Source organism: Brachycentrus maculatus, unplaced genomic scaffold (assembly GCF_059751285.1).
Source record: "Brachycentrus maculatus isolate JH-2025_06_01 unplaced genomic scaffold, ASM5975128v1 h1tg000190l, whole genome shotgun sequence".
NCBI classification, from domain to species: Eukaryota; Metazoa; Arthropoda; class Insecta; order Trichoptera; family Brachycentridae; genus Brachycentrus; species Brachycentrus maculatus.
In genome coordinates this window covers 1541888-1567186 of record NW_028280941.1, presented here as the reverse complement: position 1 = coordinate 1567186, position 25299 = coordinate 1541888, and the positions used below count along the sequence as shown (strand labels likewise).

At 31.6% G+C, this 25299-nt stretch overlaps 1 protein-coding gene across 2 annotated transcripts in view; it reads right to left on the bottom strand.

The window, feature by feature from the left end:
* The window catches only part of LOC148307771 (paxillin-like), a 64871-nt gene that overhangs the window by 12258 nt on the left and 27314 nt on the right, over nucleotides 1-25299 (bottom strand). The window contains exons 1-2 of one of the 2 annotated variants that reach the window (XM_088262871.1): nucleotides 19504-19610; nucleotides 8933-8968 (exon numbers count right to left, since the gene is read on the bottom strand). In XM_088262871.1, the coding sequence (XP_088118997.1) occupies nucleotides 8933-8968; nucleotides 19504-19506 (39 nt within the window). In that variant the 5' untranslated portion in view covers nucleotides 19507-19610. Of the gene's footprint in view, nucleotides 1-8932; nucleotides 8969-19503; nucleotides 19659-25299 lie in introns of those variants that run through there. The other variant, XM_088262872.1, reaches the window with a different exon arrangement.

Below are 25299 nucleotides of genomic sequence, written 5' to 3'. Positions count from 1 at the left end.
AGTTACTATAATTTCACTCGTGAATCATATTAAATTATAGTAACTTTAAAGAGTAAATCCACTCACGAGTAGGAAACATAAAAAATTGAAGCCTGAGTAGGGTCATGATAAGCGGTGTTGCGTAAGCCGTAGCTAGATTTCAGAGTCACTCGAACGTTAAGTAATTTAAAAAAAAATAGTACTACTTGTTAAGTGGGAACTAGGTGGTACTTATTCATCTGTCATACAAATTTTCTCTAATAACTTTTAAGAAACGTCTGAGACATTACTATCTATCATTAGAATCCTAACTGTCCATCAAACCTCGTCCCTTAGTTTTTCCCTCTACCTCCTTCCCTAAACTCCCTTTTTCCTTTGCCTTCCTTATTATCATCAATTTGTAATTTTTTAAAAATGTTCAAGTACTATCTACCCTCTGATTGCAAACAGCTATATATGGTATCAAACGTTTTGACCAATATCACAAGTCTGTTTTTGTATGGTTGGAAGGTATTGCTTTTTAGCAGTAAGCCCGCCAATGTAGTTATTTATTTTCTGTACATGAAGTTTAAATAAATATTCTTCTCTGGAGAGCACCTTTCCATTCCACATCATTCTTCAGTAATTAATTTTAAGAAAGAAAAGAACGCCACACTACTCTGTCCTTACAAACAATCTTCACCCCTTCCACATTCATGCATCTCATACATACCCGCCAATTATTCCGACTCCTTACCCGTCCACATTAAAACATTATTAATATTTGATGATTTCAATTTTTTCTCGGTCTTCCTCTGCTTTTATTTCCAACTTCATTCGTTCGATAAATTTGTTTCACTGTCCTTTCTTGACTCAACAAAACTTTCTTAATTTTATTGATAATGTTTATCGATAAAATTAATAAAGTATGATATTGAATAAGAAAGCAAATGAATAAGCATGATATTGATAAGAAAGCATGATATATTGTCACGTTTGACAACCACACTGAGTGGTGTGGTTGTCAATCGTGGGTAGAATGGTGAATGTTGCACGTGCGTAAAATAATCACTTAAATAACCAGCTTATGACAGGTCGTTAGTCCTGTAAATACCCAGACTCCCATATTCTTTTTCATCTATGTTGAGACGTCAAAATGCAAAAAGGGCTCTTTTAAAATTAAAATCAATTCCTTCGAATTTTAGTGTCGAAAATGTTAACAATCGATCGTTACCAAAATGTATATGTATATTATTTTTTGACATTTCATCAAAGATGAAGAAGAATATGGAAGTCTGGGCATTTACGGGGCTTACGACCGTCATAGGCTGGTTTGAGTGATCACTTTACACACGTGTAACATTCACCAATTCTACCCATTATTGACAACCACACTACTCAAATTCTTCGAAGTTCTATATATATGAACCAATTTAGAAACTTTGTTCTTGAATCACTAGAACTTCACTAGAGACATCTATTGGTGAGATGTAAAGAAGCTTTTTTTATTAAGCAGAAACTCTTATATTAGTATGTGAGACTCTTGTGAGACAGAAACTCTTATATGTGAGACAGAAACTTATATGTGAGACAGAAACTCTTATATTAGTATAAGAGTTTCTGCTTAATAAAAAAGCTTCTTTACATCTCACCAATAGATGTCTCTAGTGAAGTTCTAGTGATTCAAGAACAAAGTTTCTAAATTGGTTCATATATATAGAACTTCGAAGAATTTGAGTAGTGTGGTTGTCAATAATGGGTAGAATTGGTGAATGTTACACGTGTGTAAAGTGATCACTCAAACCAGCCTATGACGGTCGTAAGCCCCGTAAATGCCCAGACTTCCATATTCTTCTTCATCTTTGATGAGATGTCAAAAAATAATATGAAAATAACTCCTGTAATTGGAGATAATCCAGATTTTGTGAACAAGTATTTGGACACACTCAAAATGTTGTAAAAAAAATGTATATGTATATATCCGAAGCATTTATTTTTATTTGCGATGTTTTAAAATGTGTTATGTAGTAATAAAATAAAATACGTATACTTCAAAAGAACTTGAGAACTATGAGAGCGTGGTATAAATAATTTTATTGTTTTCGATGTGCTGAAAAAATAAGAAATACATATTTGAATTCTTTTAACGTAAAAAATAAACTGAAATCGTATCGAAGCTTGTTCGCTTTTATGATAAAATGGAATGCGCGTTTTGGTAACTTGCATGAATGTACCGGGTTCGATTCTCGGTGAGATTAATATTGATTTATATTTTTTTGTTTTTGTTTTATTGTCCGCCTCCGTAGTGTAATGGTCAGCACGCTCGGCTACCGTTCTGGAGGTCCCGGGTTCGATTCCCAAGGGGGGTAAAAATAAATGTAAGTGATTTTTTCACTGTAATATTTATTCAATATTACCATGGACTGGTACCTGAAGCGGAGGGCTGATCCCCTTTCCTTCATAAGTAAAACGATCATGATAACACTGCGTTTATAAGACACAGTGCCCTATGCACCATTGGGGTGCTGATAAGGGTTTTATATTATTATTTTTTATTTTATTTTATTACATTATTATTATTTTTTATTATTTGTTATTATATTATTATTATTTTTTTCCACTTTTATATATTTGAGAGGTTTGTTTTTTGGACGTAATAAAAAGATTTAGATATAATTTAACCATTAATCGATTTAAATAAGCTTATATTTCGAATTACATTTACGTTTTGTAATTTTACATTTCTTGGTGGAACTGCATTTTATATGAAAAAACAACAACTTTATAGCTCTTTCCACATTAATTTTATTTGCTCAGGAACAGGGTTTTGTCTTTACTGGCATCATCGAACTGGTCGATGATGTCGTATAAAAAAATTTAAATAAAATTAAAAAAAAATACTATATAGGTGTTGTATTAACATCTCAACATAAATGAACAAGAATGTGTAAGTCATGGAGGTTTTTTTTTTACTCGACTAAACCATAGATGGTGCCGGAACTCACACGTGAAAGAAATATACTTTACGCGAAATTTCAGTTGTCAATCATGGATAGAATTGGTAAATGTTACACGCGTGTAAAGTGATCACTTAAACCAGTCTATGACGGTCGTTAGCTCCGTAAATGCCCAGACTTCCATATTCTTATTATAAAAATATATTTATAAAAAATAACTCTTATAATTGGAGATAATCCATATTTGTGAACAAGTATTTGGACACACTCAAAATGTTGTAAATAATTTATTTCTTCGGGGTTTCACTTAATTCACTGATATAAACACCATCAACCCATCCGAGTAATTTTACCGTTTATCGCGTAATAAAATTAGTAAACGTCTCGTATTCTTGAAACGATTTGAAGGGTGTGGGCGTTGAGGAAAATTTGTTTGCGTAATTTATTTTATTTTTTCGGGATAAACGCTGGTAAAAATATTAAGAGAAAAAAATCTTTAATCTGCCTGAGATATTATGAAAAGAATCAACAACAAAAAAAATCCTTCATTTCATTAATTGATTCGGCAGTCACATTGTGGTGATATCTATCCATTTTTAATTTAATTTTAATCGGAAAATACCATTATTTCTTTAAATCTATTGTGACATGCATTCTGCATCATTTTCAAACACTGTATTTAAACCGTAAACTGTATTTTTAACGTATTTATATGGTGTTTAAAATATATTGATACGGAATGTATCGAAACACGTGTCATAATAGATTTTAAGAAACAAGGGCATTTACCAAGTAAAACTTGAATTAAAAATTATTTTTCATATTATTTTTTGACATCTCCTCAAAGATGAAGAAGAATATGAAAGTCTTTGATGAGATATATGACTGCTATAATTGGAGATAATCCAAATTTGTGAACAAGTATTTGGACTGTTCTAGAGTGTGTAATAACTAGAGCAGGGGGGGTTACGAGGCGAGACTTTATTTCATGGGAACATAGACAATAACGGCGATGAATTTTGGAAAAGCATATTATTAATTAATTTTCTTTCAATTCATCATAATCGTTCTCCATCCTCATTTGTTCTGGTATGAAATTAAACTCTGTTTTTCTGACAAGCTTATGTTATTATTGTGCTAGTTTTTGGCATTTATATATCGTAGTCATACAGGAGAAAGTGACCAAGTGCATTTTTTACAAAAACGTGATTATTGACTATTTGATATCTTACTAGCTAAATATTGCCCTGAAAAAATCCCAAATGATTTCAAACTTAGAAGTATAATATATTGACTTGTTAAAAATGACTAACTGCATTGATGTTTATTTTCTTGCCAAGCAAAAGTGACTTAAATGGCCCTCCTGAACATTTTACGTTTTGTTAGTTGGTCATTTTCTCCTGTACGACTACGATATGATGAAGTATCAGTAATGAATCGATGAAGTAATTTTAATTACACAATCTGTAATAGCTATTATTTCATATACAGTTAGCCCACTTCCTAAATAAATTCAGTTTAAAATATAATCAATCCATCTCTTATTCAGAACATTGCCATTTTCATGCATAATATTATTCAATTTGATTAGAAAAGATACCATACACAGGGTGTCCCAAATATATCCATATATTTATAACTTATGTATTAATTGTTAAATCAAACACAGTTTTTTGAGTCTTCTAGCTGTATTTTAATAATAAAAAATACATAAAACTTAAAATATTGTGACAATTGTTTCGCCTAGTTATGGCATTTTCAAACGAATGACACATCCGCAGAAGTAGCATGTGATATAATGTGTTAATTGAATGATAAATACAACTTCCGAAATTTGAGTAGTGTAGTTATCAATCGTGGGTGGGATGGTGAATATTACACGTGTATAAAGTGATCACTTAAAATCAACCAAGTCTTCTTCATATAATAATAATATAATAAAACCCTTATCCGCACCCCAATGGTGCATAGGGCACTGTGTCATATAAACGCAGTGTTATCTTGATCGTTTTACACATGAAGGAAAGGTGATCAGCCCTCCGCTTCAGGTACCAGTCCATGGTAATATTGAATAAATATTACTGTGAAAAAATCACTTATATTTATTTTACCCCCCTATCGAACCCTTTATCGAACCCGGGACCTCCAGAACGGTAGCCGAGCCTTAGGCTCACAGAAATAGTATAAAATTGAAATATTTTTGTAATTAATAAAACGCAAATATTTATCTTAAAAAAAAGAAGTGGCGATAATAATATAATACAATATTGGATGTTGAATTTTAGGACATCCTATACATTATAATGGCCTTCAGGCTTGAATTATTTACGATATGATTACTGGTCATATGACTCAAGGCAAAAAAAGCAAAGTCGAACAGCTCCAATGACTTAATTCTCTCATATATGTACCATATATTACGTCTCATGCTTTATTTAATATGTGTGTATACATATATCTTCAAACCATTATCCGCACCCCAGTGGTGCATAGGGCACTGCATCATAAATGCAGTGTTGTATTGATCGTTAACACATGAAGGAAAGGTGATCAGCCCTCCGTTTCAGGTACCAGTCCATGGTAATATTGAATAAATATTAGAGTGAAAAAATCACTTATATTTATTTGACTCCCTCCCCTGGGAATCGAACCCGGGACCTACTGAACGGTAGCTGAGCGTGCTGACCATAACACTACGGAGGCATACCTGACAACTTAATAATTACATAGTAAATTACTACTTTGTAGCTCTCCTAATTAGTAATTACTCTACCTTATAAATTATGTTTAAAATTTAGCTATACATAAAATTTGTGTCGCGAACTCCCTCCGTAAACATAAGCAGTATTACTTATATATATATATATATATATATATATATATATATATATATATATATATATATATATATATCCTGGCTACCGTACCCGTTCAGAGTACCTGTCCTTCGAACTACAACAATAATGCGCGGAGTTCACCTATGTTTCGAATGGCTAGTGAGTACAACTCATGTTTTAGCCAAGTTGACATTTTCAATTGCGGAAAATCTGCTGAAAAGTCGAATGGTGAGCATATTGTCCTCTCAGGATCTTTATAAACTATGCTTCTATGCATTTTATGTATGTTTCTACTAGAATCAACATCACACACACACACACACACACACACACACCCTCTTACCTACTTTACACATGCACATTTTCTCTCATAAATACGTGTTCATTTCCTAGATCTACACTGAAGCGAGTGTTTTTGCCTAGAATTTTCACTCATGAAGTAGATGAAATTATAGTAACTTTGAACATAAAGAGTAAATCCACTCACAAGTAGGCATAGGCTATGAAACTTATAAAGTTGAAGCCTGAGTAGGGACATGATAAATGGTGTTGCATAAGCCGTAGCTTGATTTCAGAGTCACTTGGACGTTAGGTAATTAAAAAAAAAGATCTACACTGAATAGTTTGTACTAATCTTTATGTTTCTGTGGTTTACTATAATTGGCTTGTTCAATGTATATCTTTTAATGTTTTGTTTTACATATGTTGCTGTTGTTAACCCAAATAAAAAATCAAATTAAAAAATAAATTTGTTTTGTTTGATGCCTTTTAATATTCTAACACAGTGCTGGCGTATCGATTATTAAAATCAAATTATATTTCATTACCTCAATTTGGCCCGGTGCGATATTGAATACCAATGAGCCGTAACGAATCGGGATTGTCGGAAGCCTTACTTGGCCGCCGAATGTGTGTCAGATGACAGATTGTGGACATGTCAATAATCATTCAAACTAATGTCAAATGAGAAATCGGATATATTTGCGTTATGACGCGGCGGGCTGCTCACTTTCGACCGCTAGGCAAATAGTTCTGTAATCATCTATTGACTAATTTCATGGTTTACTTTGTAGGATTGCATAATCTTAATATTTTTTTTATTTGGCGTTTAATTTGTAGAACTCCATTTTGGTTTATATATTAATTTTTAAATCAAACACAGATTTTTGAGTCTACTAAGTTGTATTTTCATATTATTTTTTGACATCTCATCAAAGATGAAGAAGAATATGGAAGTCTGGGCATTTACGGGGGTGACGACCGTCATAGGCTGGTTAAAAAATAATTTGAAAATATCTCTTGTAATTGGAGATAATCCAGATTTTGTGAACAAGTATTTGGATACACTCAAAATGTTGTAAGTTGTATTTTATTAACAAAAACAAATAGAAAATTAATATTCTGACAATTGTTTCGCCTAGTTATGGCATTTTAAAACGAATGTTCATGGCATTTATGGCATTTTTAAAGCGCTTTGGAATACCGGAGGCAGCCTCATCAGGCTGGACCACGATCGCGTGGAGTTTAAGCAGATGGTCGCCAACCTCCGATAGGAATGGCATGAGAAGAAGAAGAAGACACTTTAATACATAATAGGTTTCAGTCGAAGCGGCAACACTCCCTCGTGATGACGTCACCAGGTGAATAGTTGAACAGCTATAATTGGTCGTTATCAGCAGATAAAATATTATGACAGCCCTTTCTCTAATATGTTCACATGCTATCCGATGAAACCACCTGTTGATTAAATAATTATTATACTTGTCACCCTATCACCATTCATTGTCCACTCCACTTGACCTTGGAGTGGGTGACCAGAAAAAAATTACCATACAAAAAAACCCAGAAAGCTCACATATAATTTATTTTTGAAGCACTTACTTTGTGATTTTCCATTTTATAATTAAAATGTAACTTTGTTTTAAAATCACTTTAAATACTTTATTATAACTTAATTATAATGTCTACCGGTTTCGAAGCTAACCGCTTCTTATCAAGAGTATTAGTCAGTCTTGATAAAGAAGCTGTTAGCTTGGAAACCGGTAGACATTATAATTCAGTTACAGTAAAATATTCATAGTGATTTTAAAACAAAGTTACATTTTCATTATAGAAAGCTTTTATTTTTAAGTATGTACCTATTTTTCGTATATATATAATTTCTGCCTACCCTTGCGGAGAAGCGGCGTGATGGTTAGTTAGTTAGTTGTTTAGTTAGTTAAAAGAAGAAAGATGGTAAGATAGTTGAAACGACACGAGCACTTTATGAAAAGTACAATCCAAAGAAAGAAGAAGCAGAGATATACAGATAAGAAGTTGTTTTAAGCATATTAAGATAATATTTGAGGTTCAAATGTAAAAATAAAACACCTTTACAAGACCACTTTTGAGTTTATTAATGTAAACACGACCAGTTTCGATAAGTGTATTTTCGAACATACCGATCGGTGTAGATCTACTAGTGTATGACATTTTCACCTATAATATCAATTCAACAGGTAAAAACTTGAATTATTTTAAAAAAATAATCACTTGTATAATACCACTTACTGGGTTTTATTTCATTATAACGATTATTTTCTAAAACAACAGTTGTTTTCATCGACAGGTGATTACAAAAAGTTCACACGGCAATAAAACTGAATAATCAAAATAATCAAGTAACAAAAAAGTTTTTTTTTATTTGATTATTTTGATAATTTAGTTTTGACAATCACCTGTTTATGAAAACAACTGCAGTTGTCGAAACTAGTCGTGTGTAATGAAATAAAACTGAATAAGTGGTACTAAACAAGTAGGTATTTAATTTTGAAAATAATCAACATTTTCACATGTTGATGAGAACATCTGTAGTGCTCGAAACTAGTCGTGTTTACATTAATAAACGAGTAATAACCTAGTTTTTTTTTTCATTCTAAAGCATCCCATTTTTCGTGGTCACCTTGTAGATTACTTAAGTAATTTGCTTAGTTGATATATTGCTCTTAAAATGAAACCAACAGAAGGAGTTGCAAGCTAATTGGTTTTATAATCATTGACTTTATACTACTTACCATTTTTCCGCTTCTAAATTGTATTTTTTGTTATTTTTTGTATTTGTTTTTAAGTCGTGTGAATCTGTCCGTTTAGGATAAGGCTCAAGGGTGATGGATGAAGAAGGTGATGTTCAGTTCAAATTACCTTATCTCCAACTTTTTTTTTCGGTTTACAGCACAGCTACAAAGCAAAACAAAATTCTAAGGCAGTGGTCATATTAGCATGGCAAGGATCACAGTGAGAAGACAACGCTCTAACGACGCAGTGTAGATAGAAAACTATTACATTTTTATATAATTTATATTCGAAGCACTCACTTTGTGATTTTCCATTTTATAATCAAATGTAACTTTGTTTTAAAATTACTATAAATATTTTATTATAACTTAATTATAATATCTACCAGTTTCGAAGCTAAACTAAGCCTCTTTATCATTCGTCTTGATAAAGAAGCGGTTAGCTTCGAAATCGGTAGACATTATAATTAAGTTATTATAAAATCTTTGCAGGGATTTTAAAACAAAGTTACATTTTTATTATATTATTATTTTTTTTAAATTAAGTTTTATTTCGTATTTACTTGCAAGTTTTACCAAGTAAAACTTGATTTAGAAAAAGATTTTACCGCAAAGTGAATGTTGAATCAATTAATGAACTTTTACATTATATTTTGAGGTACAAAGTTTTGTACGCTAATTTTTGGGTTTTTTCTCCACTTGGAGTTATTTAAATGAAGAATTTTTATTGATATCTCAATTCAGATGAAAAATAATATGGTAGTTTGGGTATTTACAGAGTTTAAGTGATATATCAAAGCTTGGTTTAAGCGATATATTTGCACACGTGTATCACTATTCTACCCATGGTTGCCAACTATACTACTAAAATTTTGGAAGTTGCTTCAGTTGAAAAGATCTACTGGAATCAAAAATAAAATCAAAAATTTTCAAGCATAGATGCTGGTGACTACATAGTAGATCTATATCATGTAATAGATCTTTTCAAAACTATGTATACAGTCGATCTATATCATAAAGTAGATCTTTTCAATCGAAGCATATATAACTTCTGAAACTAGAATATTGTGGTTGTTAGTCATTGGTAGAATGATGAATGTAACACTGTATTGAGTGATCACTTAAACTAGCCTGCGACAGATCGTAAGCCCTGATCGTAAGAGCTTCCTTATTCTTCTTCATTTTTGTTGAGAAGTCAATAAAAATATTATTTCTTCCGAATTAGGGATTCAAATTTATAGTCAGAAAATTTATTGATAGGTACTTGTTTTTTTTTACCGAATATAAGTAAAGTTGAAATTATCCACACTGCGTGGTTAGAACGTTAACTTTTCTATATGTAATATTTGCCTAGGGTTCACACACATTATTAAAGCTCATGCAAACACAAACATACAGTAAACAAACAAAAAAAACATAACGTTAAATATTATTCATGCTTAAGTATAACATAATTAATATTTGAAGCACTTGATTTGTGATAATGCATTTCAACAACATAAATTTGTTACAAAATCGTTATGGGGGTACTCGCAAACACATAATTCAGTAAGTGACCGGCTGCGCGAGGGGTCAGACGTGTCTACGCGCACATAAAAATAATAATAATAAAAAATACATATTAGAATTATGTATGAATGTACAATGTGCCTTTGTCGTTGCGGATCGATGGCGTGGAATGCTCTTCCGCCAGTAGTTAGAAATAGTGAAAGTGAGATGATCTTTAGAAAAAAAAACAAAAATTGTTTGCTAAATCATTTCCACCATCTCCTTTTCCCCAATTCATTCACAGTGAAGAGCCTTTGAAGTAGTATTTTACGAAAATGGCGCTATATAAATTATCAAAATTATATTCATTTATTATAATGTTATATCTTTAAATATAAATTACATATTTGAAGCTCAAAGAAAATTTGAAATTAGGTTTTTTTCCGGAAAATTTTCGATATATTTTTGGCTTGTCCACACTCCAAGGCAACTATATGGCATACAATTCACATGTATTGTACAATAAGTACCTAATAAAATAAAATAGACGATAATGGCGGAAATGATAATACATCTAGCATAATGTGTAATTATTTTTTTTAGATAAAAATATGTAAAGTCATACTGTAATCGCGAAATTACAACGTGCAGAGGATTAATATTACGACATTTTTTAATATTTTTTTTTATTTACGACTCTTAAATTTTTTTACATAATTTTTATTTTTATTGTCTAATATTATATAATGTGCATACCATCAGTGGCGTGCACAGTTTTTAATCAGACCAGGCAGTAGGGTTGGGTAAGGAAAAGGCATAGTTGGCACTTGTCGTGTTTCTATAAGGAACGCGAGTAATCCAGGGTAGGCACTGCTTTTCTGCCTATATAGAATGCACGCCTCTGCATTGCATATGAATCTTAGAAACCTGTCCACTTCACCGTAAGGTTTGGCATTAGTATAAATAAATCAATAAACATTTTTTTTTTAATTATAAGATTTAAATGCAATTCACAGCATAAAAAAATAACTAAAAAAAGCCAGTAGTCGAAATGTCGAAGTGTCGGGATGTGGTCCCGTGGTTAGTGTCGCGGACTCTCGAGTCAGAGTTTCTCGGTTCGAACCCACTCTACAACAATTTGATAACTATTTCTAATAACGAGCCGCTTAGGCTCACAGAAATAGTAAGAAATTGAAATATTTGTGTAAATAATAAAAACACAAATATTTCTCTTTTTTCAAATAAAAAAAATAATCATAATCGACGGGTATGTATAAGGGGAGATGCATGAATGTGGAAGAGGCGAAGAATGTTTGCAAATACAGGGTGGTATGGCGTTCTATTCTCTTTACCTAGCGGCGTGATGGTTAGTTACTTTAGTTTAAAAATGTCTAAAGAAAATCAAACTAGTTTAAGATGTTATTAGTATAGCAAGATAACATTGCATTTATACGATGCAGTGCCATATGCACCCATGGGTGCTGCTAAGGGTTAGAAAAAGAATTAGAATGTTAAACTCCACTCAGATATTCTGAAATTTCACTCAGATAGTGTAGAGTCTGGGATCTTTTTTAAAATCAACTCTCTGGATGGTCGCGGAAAATCAGCAGATGTGATCATATTTTATAAATTGAAAATACGAGATTAGACGGGGATCAGGACCGTCGAGATGCTGTTTAGAGCTGCCCAAGATAAGGACAATTGATCTGGACAAGTGATAGGAAGACCTGACATCACACGCACAGAAGAAGAAGAAAATAAAACATTAGCGATACCCTGAAATTGAGATGCATTTTTTTACAGAAATAACCATTATGTCAACCTATTCACAACCCGAAATAGCTAAGATACATTATTTCGTGCATATATGGAGCTATTTCGTAATGCTACCATAAAAACGTGCGAACGATGACATCACCAATTCCGCTAACAAACCCAGTCTATTATACTAATTCATTCTCACTCTATGGCCATCGCATTATTTCATTGTACTCGTACCTGCGCAGGTATTGCGTTCTTTAAATTTTTATTTTACTCTTTGATATTTTTTTATTGTTGTTTATGGTCTAAATCTGTCAAATTTTGTCCGCGTTTTAGAACACCTGTTAATTTGTACGTGATTTGTTTTCAACACTGTCATTCACACGAGTGTCGATTTCGACATTTCAAAACTGTATGTCTTTTTTGTCGACATTTTTTTTTATATATAATCAATTAATTAATACTACTACTACTACTACTACCATCACGCCGTTTCTCCGCAGGGGTAGGCAGAGAGGACGGAACGCCACACTCTTCTGTCCTGACGTACGCTCCTAGCTTCCTTCGCATTCATATATCTAGTCACGCATACCCTCCGATTACGCAGACTTTTGTGTAACATACAATTTTTCTCTATCACTATGACTATTGTCCTGGTGATTTGATGGTGTTTTAATTCAAATCTCGTTGTTTTTTGGATCTAGCAATTTTAACCAAGTTCTTGTATTCTAAAATATTTTCGCTACAAAAAATTACCTATCTTATCAACCGGAATTAGATATAAAAGTATGTTTAATTTTTGTTATTTTTTTACGAATTGATGTCAAATTAGTCATGTCTATGATAATTTTAATTTGCACTATTAATTGCGGTACAAGCATATTGCATTAGTAAAATTACTCGCTTTGTACATTTGCCGCTCAGACCAGAATCATTATCGATAATTTTATCTGGATCACTCGCCCTTATTTTTCTTTGAAAAAAATATTATTTATTATTCAATGACGCAATGATGTGAATCATATATATATTGCCAGTGACTACATATGCATTATAGACCGTGGCTTTGATAAAAAGAAATGCAGAAAAGCTCAAAAGCACACAGTGATCCATGGAAAGATCTATGCTTGGTAAGTATAGATCTAAGCCTAAGAGACAAAATAAGAAATAAGGAAAATGGTAGCAGAACCGGATATCATGGATCGCATATCAAGACTCAAGTGGCAATGGGCAGGACATGTCGCTAGACAAGACTCCACAGGATGGACCCCTAAAATTTTAAGATGGAGACCTTGGGAGAATAAGAAAGGCGTCGGAAGACCTCAAAAAAGATGTTCCGAAGACGCAGACGCTGTGGGGGGTAAAAATTGGCTGCGAGGAACAACCTAACGAAAGTAATGGAAGGATATGGAAGGTGATCACTTAAACCAGCCTATGACGTCCGTCAGCCCCGTAAATGCCGAGACTTCCATATTCTTCTTCATATTTGATGAGATGTCAAAAAATAATATGAAATATTTGTGTTTTTACTATTTATAAAAATATTTCAATTTCATACTATTTCTGTGAACCTAAGCGGCTCATTATTGAAAATAGGTATCAAATTGTGGTAGAGTGGGTTCGAACCCAGAAACTCTGACTCAAGAGTCCGCGACACTAGCTACGGGACCACAACCCTACACTATTTTGTTTTATGACGTCAGTCTACGTACTAATTGAATATATATAATTTATTGAAGTGGCATTAGATCGATCATGGTGTTCTCGTATCAGCGAATATACTTGATCGTTGACATTGGCAATGGGTATATGTAATGTGATTATAAACAGAACGTACTCGTACTATACGCAGAGATAAAGTGACTGCCACTTCGAACAATGGTGCTGAGTGGTGAGACGATTAGCTATTTTCGTACTATTGTAACTACATATAATGTTTCTTAAACTGTTAATTCGACGTGCCCTACGTAAAGTGCTCTAACTACATTTTTGTCAATTTTGAGATATTTGGTGTACGTTATCAACTGACCGTTATCTACAAATAAAATAAACAAAAAAAAAATATTAAAAAAATTACGTCTAGTTTTCAGGCATATAAGACGCTATCTACATCGAATTTTCGAAATGAAATGAACTCCTAAAACGCTAACTACTTAATTTTGACAAAGCGTAAAGTTTTAAAACGATTTAATATATTATTTTATCGTGTTTTGAATGTATAATACTAGTTTAGAATTTCAGATAAAACATAATTAATATAAAAAAATACGTTGAAAAAATCTTCTAAGCTCTCTCCTGTAAAGAAACAGATTTGCAGATAGAGTACTTTACGTAGGGGCCGTAGAATTTTTACATTATTTTTTTGACGTCTCAAAATAGATGAAGAAGAAATAATATGAAAGTCTGGTCATTTACGGCATTTCGAAACATTATGCCTGAATTACTAGAATTTCACTTACGACATCTATTGGTGAGATGAAAGAAGTTTTCTATTGAGCAGAAACTCTTTAATTTGTATGTGAGATCTGAATCCTGGATTATAATCACATACATGAGAAACGCCAGAAAATATAGTTTTCATTTTATTATTTTAGCTTATAATTTGACCAGTTAATTTATTTACAACATTTTGAGTGTGTCCAAATACTTATTCGCAAATCTGGATTATCTCCAATGACAACAAGGGATGAGAATCCTTATTTTTACATTTAATATTCACGCCAACATACATACTATATGACATATGTAATTTCGAAAGTTCCAAAAAATCCAAAGAGTTCCAAAAGTTTGAGTTGTGTGGTTGTGTGGTTGTAATCATGTGTAGAATGGGGAATTTATCACGTGTAAAAAGTGTAATCACCTTTAACTGGTCATAAGCCATTTCTATTTGATATTTGTTTTGAAAACAACTTGTCATAAAGGTCTTTGCTTATTTTAAAAAAACTTGCTTAACTCAACCATAGATGTTGCTGAAGAAGTAGCTGTGTAAGAAGGTGTCAATTTCAGCATAAATATAAGTTCCGAAATTTGAGTATTGTGCTTGTCAATCTAAAACAAAAAGCCTTCTTAGGACATCGGAAATGAAGACTCTACGACCCATTGCAGGCCTAACACTTCGCGACAGAGTAAGAAACTCAGATATAAGAAAAATCTGCGATGTTGAAGATGTTGTGCGATGGGGAAGAGAAAGAAGACCTTTCTAGAGAGATCATGTGAGAAGAGCGAGTTCGAATCGAGTGGTGAGGGTGGCAACGGACAGCAGCATAGGCGGGATCAGACCCCCAGGAAGACCACCTAAACGATGGAAGGATAGCTGGTCTTCCACCTCCCAGGAGCGACCCGAGAATGACAGGACCTAGTCCTAAAAGAAGAATAAGAAGAAGAAGAAGAAGCTTGTCAATCACGGGTAGAATGATAAATTTTACATTTGTATAAAGTGATCACTCAAATCGGCCTATGACGGTTCGTGAACCCTGTAAATACCCAAACATCCATATTATTCTTCATCTTTGTGCTTTGCAATGATGTCAAAATTTTCTTCATCTTTTATATCTCGAAATATGAATAAAAATCTAAATATGTTATAATTATTTCAAGGTCTGATGTTTTTGAACAAGGAAGGTCGTTAAGACGTAAAAATGTGTGTCAATTTGTATATCCTACCTAGAGTGCATTATGATATGATAGTGTGAATATAATGGATTAGGTAATGTGTAATTTTAATATGTTTGTTTGCACAGGTGTCGAATGAATCATATATAATATTTTGTCATCTTTATTGACATTGCTCTGCCAAAGATAATTAGTTTAGATTTTAAGTAATTATGTATTTATTATGTATTATATATTTATTATATAATTATATATTTTGTCTGCCTCCGTAGTGTCAAATGGTCGTAATGTAATGGTCAGCTCGCTCGGCTACCGTTCTGGAGGTCCCGGGATTCCCAGGGAAGGATCAAATAAACAAGTGTTTTTTTCACTCTAATATTTATTCAATATTACCCTAGACTGGTACCTGAAGTGGAGAGGGCTGATCACCTTTCCTTCATGTTTTAACGATCAAGATAACTCTGCGTTTTTATGATGCAGTGCCCTATGCACCATTGGGTGCGAATAAGGGTTCGATGATATATTTATTACTTTATATTATACTTTTAACGTTTTGTACTAGCAGAACACAACGGAGTCCTGGTGCCAACTGAAAATGTGATCAAAACGTTGTTTGACAGATGTTCAAATGGTGAAATAAGGAATGAAATCAAGGCTGAAATAAGAATTATCGATGAAATAAGAAAGCTGTGTTGAGATGATTTAGGCAAGAAACAATAGTGAAACAAATTCATGAAGCAAATGTAGTTGGAATTAGGAGCACAGGAAGACCGAGGAAAACTTGGCATAATCAAGTTTGTCATATACTTGGGCGTGGTGAGGCTAGGAGTCGGAATAATCAACGCGTATGTATGAGAAGATGAATGCGTGGAAGAGGCTAAGATTATTTTCAAAGACAGTGTGGTGTGGTATTCCATTCTCTCTGCCTACCCCTGCGGGAAGCGGCGTGATGGTTAGTGTTTTTTTTTTTCTTTAATCGTTTTTCTCCGTAAGAATATCGAACACATACGATATCAGTAGTAAAAAAACTCCTTACAACAACGTCATATATCAAAAATCGTAAATTTTCAGTTATGCATGTTTTTGGAATGCCCAGCAAGTGTACTATATCCCAGCAAAAGCGACATATTTTTAACTTAATATTTACCAGCTGCAGGGCAGAAAGTGTTGTTTTTGCATTTTGAGAAAAGGTATTGTTGTTTTTTTTTAAATAAATGTTTTTCAAATGGAGGAAAACCCTTCAGATTTTGCCTAAAAAGATCTGTTGCACCGTGAAAATTTCAAGAAGTGGCTTGATATTTATTTTTAATACATTTTATTATATTCTTTAACTTTAAAAACTATCTCCTGAAAAATCTTTTTTTTATATAAGACGTTGTTGAAAGGAGTGGGCGATATGGTGACTCGTAACATAACAGGGATATGTTTTTCGTTTTGGTAAAAATCGATCGTCAAACTTTTTAAAGGATTCACCTCTAAGTCGGAAAGTCACAAATTTTCGTCGTGAAAAATGGCAGTTACAACAGTTTTGCTATTCCTAATGAAAGGTTCTGTCTATAATATATATTTTATCTACTCTTGATAATTTTATGACGAAAAGTTATGACATTAAACATTCTCGGAGGCGTACTCTAATCTCTTATTTTTAATCAAATATCAATTTAAATGTTTTAATCAATTTTATTTTTAAATATAATAATAATTGATAAATTTATTGATAAGTGGGTGTATAATATATATGTATGTATGTAAATTCATTTAACTTGCACAACATATAAAACGTAATCACGAGTGAACGCCAATAGTTCTTCAAAGCAGCTTAAATTTTATATTAAATTTATTTTTTGTACATTTCTTGGTGGAACTGCATTTTATGCTATAAAAAAAACAACTTTAAATTTTTTTCCACCTTTGGTTTAGTTGACCGGTGACCGAGTTTCGTCGTTACTGACGTTATCAGACTGGTCCTGACACCAATAAAATAAAATTGGAAATAACCAATAGTTTATTTTTTTTCACCATCATTTTTGTAAAGTGTGTTATTATTTCATTTCGTATAAAATACTATTTATTTATTTAAATAAAATAGTATGTAAATATTATTTCATTCCGTATAAAATTTCCATATTTTAATCATGTCAACAACACTAAATATGCTGTATTTTATAATAATACTCAAATCCTAACTACCTCAGAACACGTTTTTGATATACCTTATGAGGATAGACTTATATGTTGGACTATAATAAATATTTATATTTATACATACATATATATATATATATATATATATATATATATATATATATATATATATATATATATATATATATATATATATATATATATATATATATATATATATATATATATATACATATATTTGTATGATACATATAAAATTATAATTTATTTAGTTTAATCAAGAGTTGTTATCATGAATGTGTGTCATGTCTTAATTATTTATATGTGTAATCCATTATTTTATTTTTTCATAACAAATGCTATAGACACTGTTGTGATGCAGCCTTATATCTCTAAATGCAATGTTTAATTAAATTTATATATTTTTTAATATCTTGCCTATGAATTATGTTATGAATTTTCCATACTTATTTAAAACGCATCTTAATTTGAAATAAACAGAATTTAATAACATGAAAGGTAATTTATTTTATACATATACATCAATGAGAACCTCAAATCATCTATAAAATATTTTAATATCGCTTTATGCGATGTTTACTCAAGTACTTATTATATTTTTCAAAATTTTATGAGAAAATAAAAAAATCCGAATCGTTGATTTCACCAATTCCGGGTTTAGCTCCACTCAAGAGTTATTTTTATAATTTTTTTATTGATATCTCTAAATAAGTGAAGAAGAATATGGAAGTTTAAGCATTTACACGTACTTAGCCCTGAAAATGCCCAGGCTTCAGATATTCTTCGTCATCCATCTTGATAAAAGAAAATATTTTTCTTTTAAACATCAATAAAATAAAATAAATATTTTCAAAATAGTGTCTTCTCAATAAAGGACTAGAGCAGTGTTTATTTAAACTTTTTTTGTTAAATAACATATTTTTTAAATGCTTTATTTTTCTTTGAATATATTTAAATTATTAAAATAAAAACAGACATCAGTAAATACCAGAATTATATTTTTTGTAAAGTAAATGAAGTAAATTAATGTCTCGTTACGGATGTTGCTCAGTGAGGCGTTCATTCAAAAAAAATGTTGTAAAAAGTAATAAACAAATAAATTAATTGAATGCAAATGTTCGTTACATCATGTCTTTAAAAAAATAATTTGAATGCGATAAAAAAAAGAAAAAAATTCAGATTTTTTTGTGGATATCAACAAAGTTTTATAGCTGAGCATCTGTAAATTGTTTGAATAAGATAATTGTGGAGGTCCTCACCAAAACGTTACATTTCCATTGAAAATGATTTTAATTAATCATGAATTGTAGCTTGTGAAATTGCTACGTTTTGGTGCGATTTAATGTTTTCTTGACTTGATTATGATGACTAGTTTCGGAAGCTTTGCTTCCGTCTTTAGATCTAAATCTAAAGATGGAAGCATAGCTTTCGAAACTAGTCGTCATTATAAACTAAACTCAAGTGGTAAAAAAACAAGTGTTTTTTTTACAATTTAATGATATCATATTGGTTAAACACAGGATTGGTCACGTTTTGTCGCAATTTTAATTAAGATTTTGATAGAATACAGTAAACGAGACAGATTTGAACGTGAATGATTTTTTGTGAAATATTAGAAATGTAGCTTTTTGTTGAGGACGTCCACAATTTGAACGTAAGCAATGAACATACCATTTTGCGGCGGCGAGTACGCGATCACTGTTCAACTGTCGACTGAAGACTGACGACTGACTGGTTCTCGGTTTCAGGAGGCGTCTGGGGGGGCCCGTCGCGACGCTCGAACGAAGCAGCCTGCTGGAGTCGGGAAGTGGGCGTGGTGAGTCTATCTGAAATTATTATCATTACGCACTTGTAGGAAAATTTCGGACTAGATTAGTTTTCAATTTTTCAGTTTTCAGAATGCGAACGATAATTCAAGATAGCGGGGTTCTTTTTTATCACTAAAACATCTATTTTACGGTTTAAAGGGACTGAAAAAACACTTAAATGAAGGAAAAATGTTAATGCGGGGTACCGAATTTTTTAGAGATTTTATTTTTTTTTTGTGTAAATCATGTACATATCGCTCACTCCTTTCAAGAACGTCATAAATCAAAACACTTGATTTTTCAGGAGAACGTTTTTAAAGTTTAAAAATATAATACAATGTTTTGAAAATTAATATCAAGCCACTTATTGAACTTTTTACTGTGCAACAGATCTTTTTATGTAAAACCTGAAGGTTTTTTCTCCATTTGAAAAATATTTAGTTTATTTAAAAAAATAATTAAACAATACCTTTTCTCCAAAATGCAAAAACAACACTTTCTGCCCTGTGGCGGGTAAATATTAAGTTAAAAATATGCCGCTTCTGCTGGGATATAGTAAATTTTCTAGGCATTCCGAAAACATGCCTAACTGAAAATTGACGAATTTTGATTTATGACGTTCTTGAAAGGAGTGAGCGATATGAGTTTTTTGTATGCGAAAACCTAAATGAGGGAAAAATGTAAATGCGATTGAAATTTAAATGCGGGAAAAATCTAAATGTTGGGTTATTGATAAAAATATTTTAAATATACTTATTTTTTATGAAAATCAAGTCGATGATGAGCTTTTTCGCATACAAAAACCTAGATCAATCGAAAAAAAATTGTAAACATTGTGATGATTTAACGAACAAAATAAACAAAAAACGTTTAGACTGCACGTAAACGATGTTTGCGAATAATGTCAACAAAAGAAACGTTACAGATCGAGTCGAATATCGTATGATAGAATATTTTCGAAATAAACTGGGGAAAAAACGTTAATGCGGGTAATAAATGTACAAAAATATGTCGGGACTGAAATAATTACACGCAATTGGAGAGAAAATCTGGTTTTGACTGTATTTCCGGTTATTTATATATATAAATATATATATATATATATATATATATATATATATATATATATATATATATATATATATATATATATATATATATATATATATGTATATATATATATATATATATATATATATATACATATATATATATATATATATATATATATATATATATATATATATATATATATATATATATATATATATATATATATATATATATATATATATATATATATATGTATATATATAACAACGTGAAATATTTTAAACTTATTTATTACCCGCTACAGGGCAGAAAGTGTTGTTTTTGCATTTTGAAGAAAATGTATTGTTATTTTTTTTTTAAAATTAATATATCTCAAATGGAGAAAGAATATTCAGGTTTTACCTAAAAAGATCTGTTGCACAGTAAAACGTTCAATAAGTGTCTTGATATTTATTTTTAATACATTGTATTATATTTTTAAACATTAAAAACAATCTCCTAAAAAATCAAGTTTTTTGATATATGACGCTGTTGAAAAAAATGAGCGATATATATAGATATATGGTGAAACGCCGATAGTATACGAATTATTAGGTTTTCATGGTCGTTGTAAAACACGGCATATGTATTTGAATATTTTTTCTGACGCTTTGTGTTGCGTTTTTATTATGTTTTTTTTTTTTAATTCAAAGAAATTGGTTTTTTATCATTTTATTTTGAGAATCAGTGACACCATTCCTTCATAGAGAATACTCATATTCTTCTTCTTCTTACTCTTATCCGCACCCAATGGTGCATAGGGCACTGCGTCGTATTAACTTAGGGTTATCTTGATCGTCACTTACGTAAAGGAAAGGTGATCAATCCCGCGTTTTAGGTGCCCGCCCAGGGTAATGTTAAGTAAATATTGGAATAAAAAATCATTAAATATAAAATAAAACCTATATATAGCCCCATTTTTGGGGTTTAAATGTAATAAAAATATCACAGATAACTAACTTTTTTTATGTAAGTGTTTTATTTTTACATATATTTAGATCATAGTGTTATTTCAAAAAAATAATGGCAAATCAATAAATAAAAATCACTTATAATTATCTCACTTATATATGGGAATCAAGCATATTCGTATTGAAAAAAATAAGTTTTCCTTTTTAATAAATATATATGGATTTGAAAAGAAAAGAGTTAATAAAAAGCAAGCAGTTAAAAAAATGGTAAGAATATTTTTTCTTAAAATGTAGATTATTTAAAAAAAATCAAATATTCAAAAAAAAACTTGTATAAATAATACCACTTAATATTTTCGAAAGCGAAAGATGTTTTCATCTACACGTGTATAGTAAAATATAATTGAATAATATATTTTTTTAAATAATCAACATGTCATTCCAGTTAAGTTAATGCCGTATCAATAAAAAATACAAATTCCAATACATATTCTCAAAATAAAAATTGCCCGCGAAAACACGTCCGACCCCTAGCGCGGCCGTCCGCGTTCTGAATTCGAACGTTTGAGATCCTAGCTCGTGACGCACGCCCGACGTGCAGTTTCGGCGGGGGCATGCAGTGTGGCGCCGCGCCGTCTAGCCCGCGCGTGACGTCACGCGCCCGGCGTACGCCTGGCGCTCTATCGTCACCCGCTACGCTCGCAGCGCCCGCGGCCTTGGCCCGGTATTTCGTTTTATTTACGAGATTCGTCGGCCGGAAGTGGTGATTTTCATATCGACCTCGTGTAAAAATGATCTCTTGCAATCGGTTTAATTTTACTATTCACATTTATTGCCGAAAATTCGTATCTTTGAATGAATCGAAGATAATCTGGGATGAACGTAGGCTAATTTATTGAAAGAATTCTCTGAAAACAAAGAAAGTGTTTTTGCCCATAATTTTCACTCATGAATTACATGAAATTATAGTAAATTTAAACATAAAGATTAAATCCACTCACGACTTGGCATATACAGTTGGCACGATAAGCGGTGTTGTATAAGCCGTAGCTAGATTTCAGAGTCTCTTGGGTGTTAGGTAATTAAAAATAAATAAAATAAGATTTTTTGAGGGTCGACCAAAATCGCATGTGATGAACATTTTGTTTATGTAGTTGTAAGTGTGTGATTAGTGCTATGGTAGTAACGTGTAGTTTTGTTTGCGTACTAGTGTAGTGATTGTCCTGACGAAGAGACGGGTAGATAAAAATCTTATCGAGTGGTTATATACTAACGTATCTAACTTTTTTTTTAAATAAAAAAAAATTATGCCACTAAATACAGTGATTTAAAAAAATATCGTATTGTTTACTTTTTTTCATAATATACTTCAAATCGTCGGTTATTTTGCATCCACCCTGTAGTTGTTTATTGAAAAATTTGACCTTTTTCCATTGTTTTGTTTGATAGTACCAATTTCTTTGTTTCTTCATTATCTCCCGGCCATTCTGCTCGATGAAGTCATCAGACGCCATTGACGAACGGGTGACGATTGTAAACACATTATATATACTAGTACATAATGATTTGTGCTGTTATACATTCTCGACGAGTCGGTCATTACTTCCCAAATAATATTCTTACCACTGTTTCTCAACCTTTGATTCTATTATGCTGGATAATGGATCTTTGTCAGACGGGAGGAATATCTACATAATTCAACATACTCAACCTATAAAGTATTGTATTAGACTTGTGAAGTGTTTATAACGGCCGATATATTTAATATTTTCATTCATCATTTTCTTTTGGAAAATTCGCCTTCGAAAAAACGTTATTTTCGTATGTTGGCAATGAATGACGTCACAGAAACAATGGAGTTATTCTTATGTTGGTGTCGTTGCTAAATTATTGGCAGCTCTATTTGTTGATGTCTATGGTCCACCCTGTATGTATACCATGTATATCAAATATATGTGAATGGGAAAGGCGAAATAAACTTATGTTTATGGTTTAAAAAAGACAGTTATTGAAGGGAAAGGCGTTATAAAAATGATCTTTTTTTAAAAAACGTATAAGTACACATAAGTATTCTAAAAAAATCGATTTCCAATATATTTTCTGAAAAAACAAATCATGCGTGGAGATACGTGTGACTCCTCGCGCAGCTGGTCGCGTACTGAATTCAATATTACTTATTTAAAAAATCACAAAAAATTGTATGCATACAACCGTTTCTAAAGGGGCAAACTTGACGTTGCTAAACGACATTTACATACATTCACCCATGTTTATGGCACTTTTATTTCCTATACACATAATTTTTATGTGTCTTGGCTTAGTTGAACGCGTTAATTTTTAATGGGACACGATTTTTACGCGACCCTTTGCTCTACGGGGTAAATATATTTTATCGCTTCAACCTTTCGAAAGAAAGGTTTCATTTTTATAACGCTAGCCCGATCGCCGCGTTTCAAATCGCTTGCGACATTTACCCCGCGCGAGTCTCGATTGTGACGTCTTTTTATTTATATATTGATTTGGCGTTTAATTTGTAGAACTCCGTTTTAATTTATTTATTAATTTTTAAATCAAACACGGATTTTTTTAGTCTTAATTTATTAACATCTATGTTATTTTTTGACATCTCATCAAAGATGAAGAAGAATATGGAAGTCTGGGCATTTACGGGGCTGACGACCGTCATAGGCTGGTTTAAGTGATCACTTCACACACGTGTAACATTCACCAATTCTACCCATTATTGACAACCACACTACTCAAATTCTTGGAAGTTCTATATATATGAACCAATTTAGAAACCTTGTTCTTGAATCACTAGAACTTCACTAGAGACATCTATTGGTGGGATGTAAAGAAGCTTTTTACTAAGCAGAAACTCTTATATTAGTATGTGAGATCCGAATCCTGGATTATAATCACACACATGAGAAACGCCAGAAAATACCATTTTAATTTTAATTATTAAGCTTATAATTTGACCAGATAATTTATTTACAACATTTTGAGTGTGTCCAAATACTTGTTCACAAAATCTGGATTAATCCAGATTTTGTGAACAAGTATTTGGACACACTAAAATGTTGTAACATCTATGTTTATTAAATTCTTTCATTTATGAATTATCTGTACCCGGCTACAAGTTGCCATGGCTCATTCTGGTCAAATGGAAAAGAAAAATTGGTTTCAAATACGGATAAAGAAATTCCATAACTTATTAAAATTTTGCATAAAATTATCATAAAATACTAGAGAGAAATAAGTATTCTTTTAAGAAATATTGAGATTATTGATTTTTTGTCTTTTTATTAAAAAAAGTTTATATGTTTATTTTTATATGTTTATTTTGATATCTCAACACAGTGAAGAAGAATATAGATGTCTAGGGATTTACAGGGGTTATGACCCGTCATAGTTTGGATTAAGAGATCACTTAAATACCCGTGTAATTTACACCATTCCACCCATGATTGGTGGAACATGGTGACAACAAGGTGGAATGGTGAATGTTACACTTGTATAAAGTGATCACTCAAACCAGCCTATTATGGACCCATAATAGGCTGGTTTGAGTCGCAGACTTCTATATTCTTTTTTCATTATTTGATTCGGCAGTCACTTTGTGGTAGAATCTATCCATTTTATGTTTAGGTTTT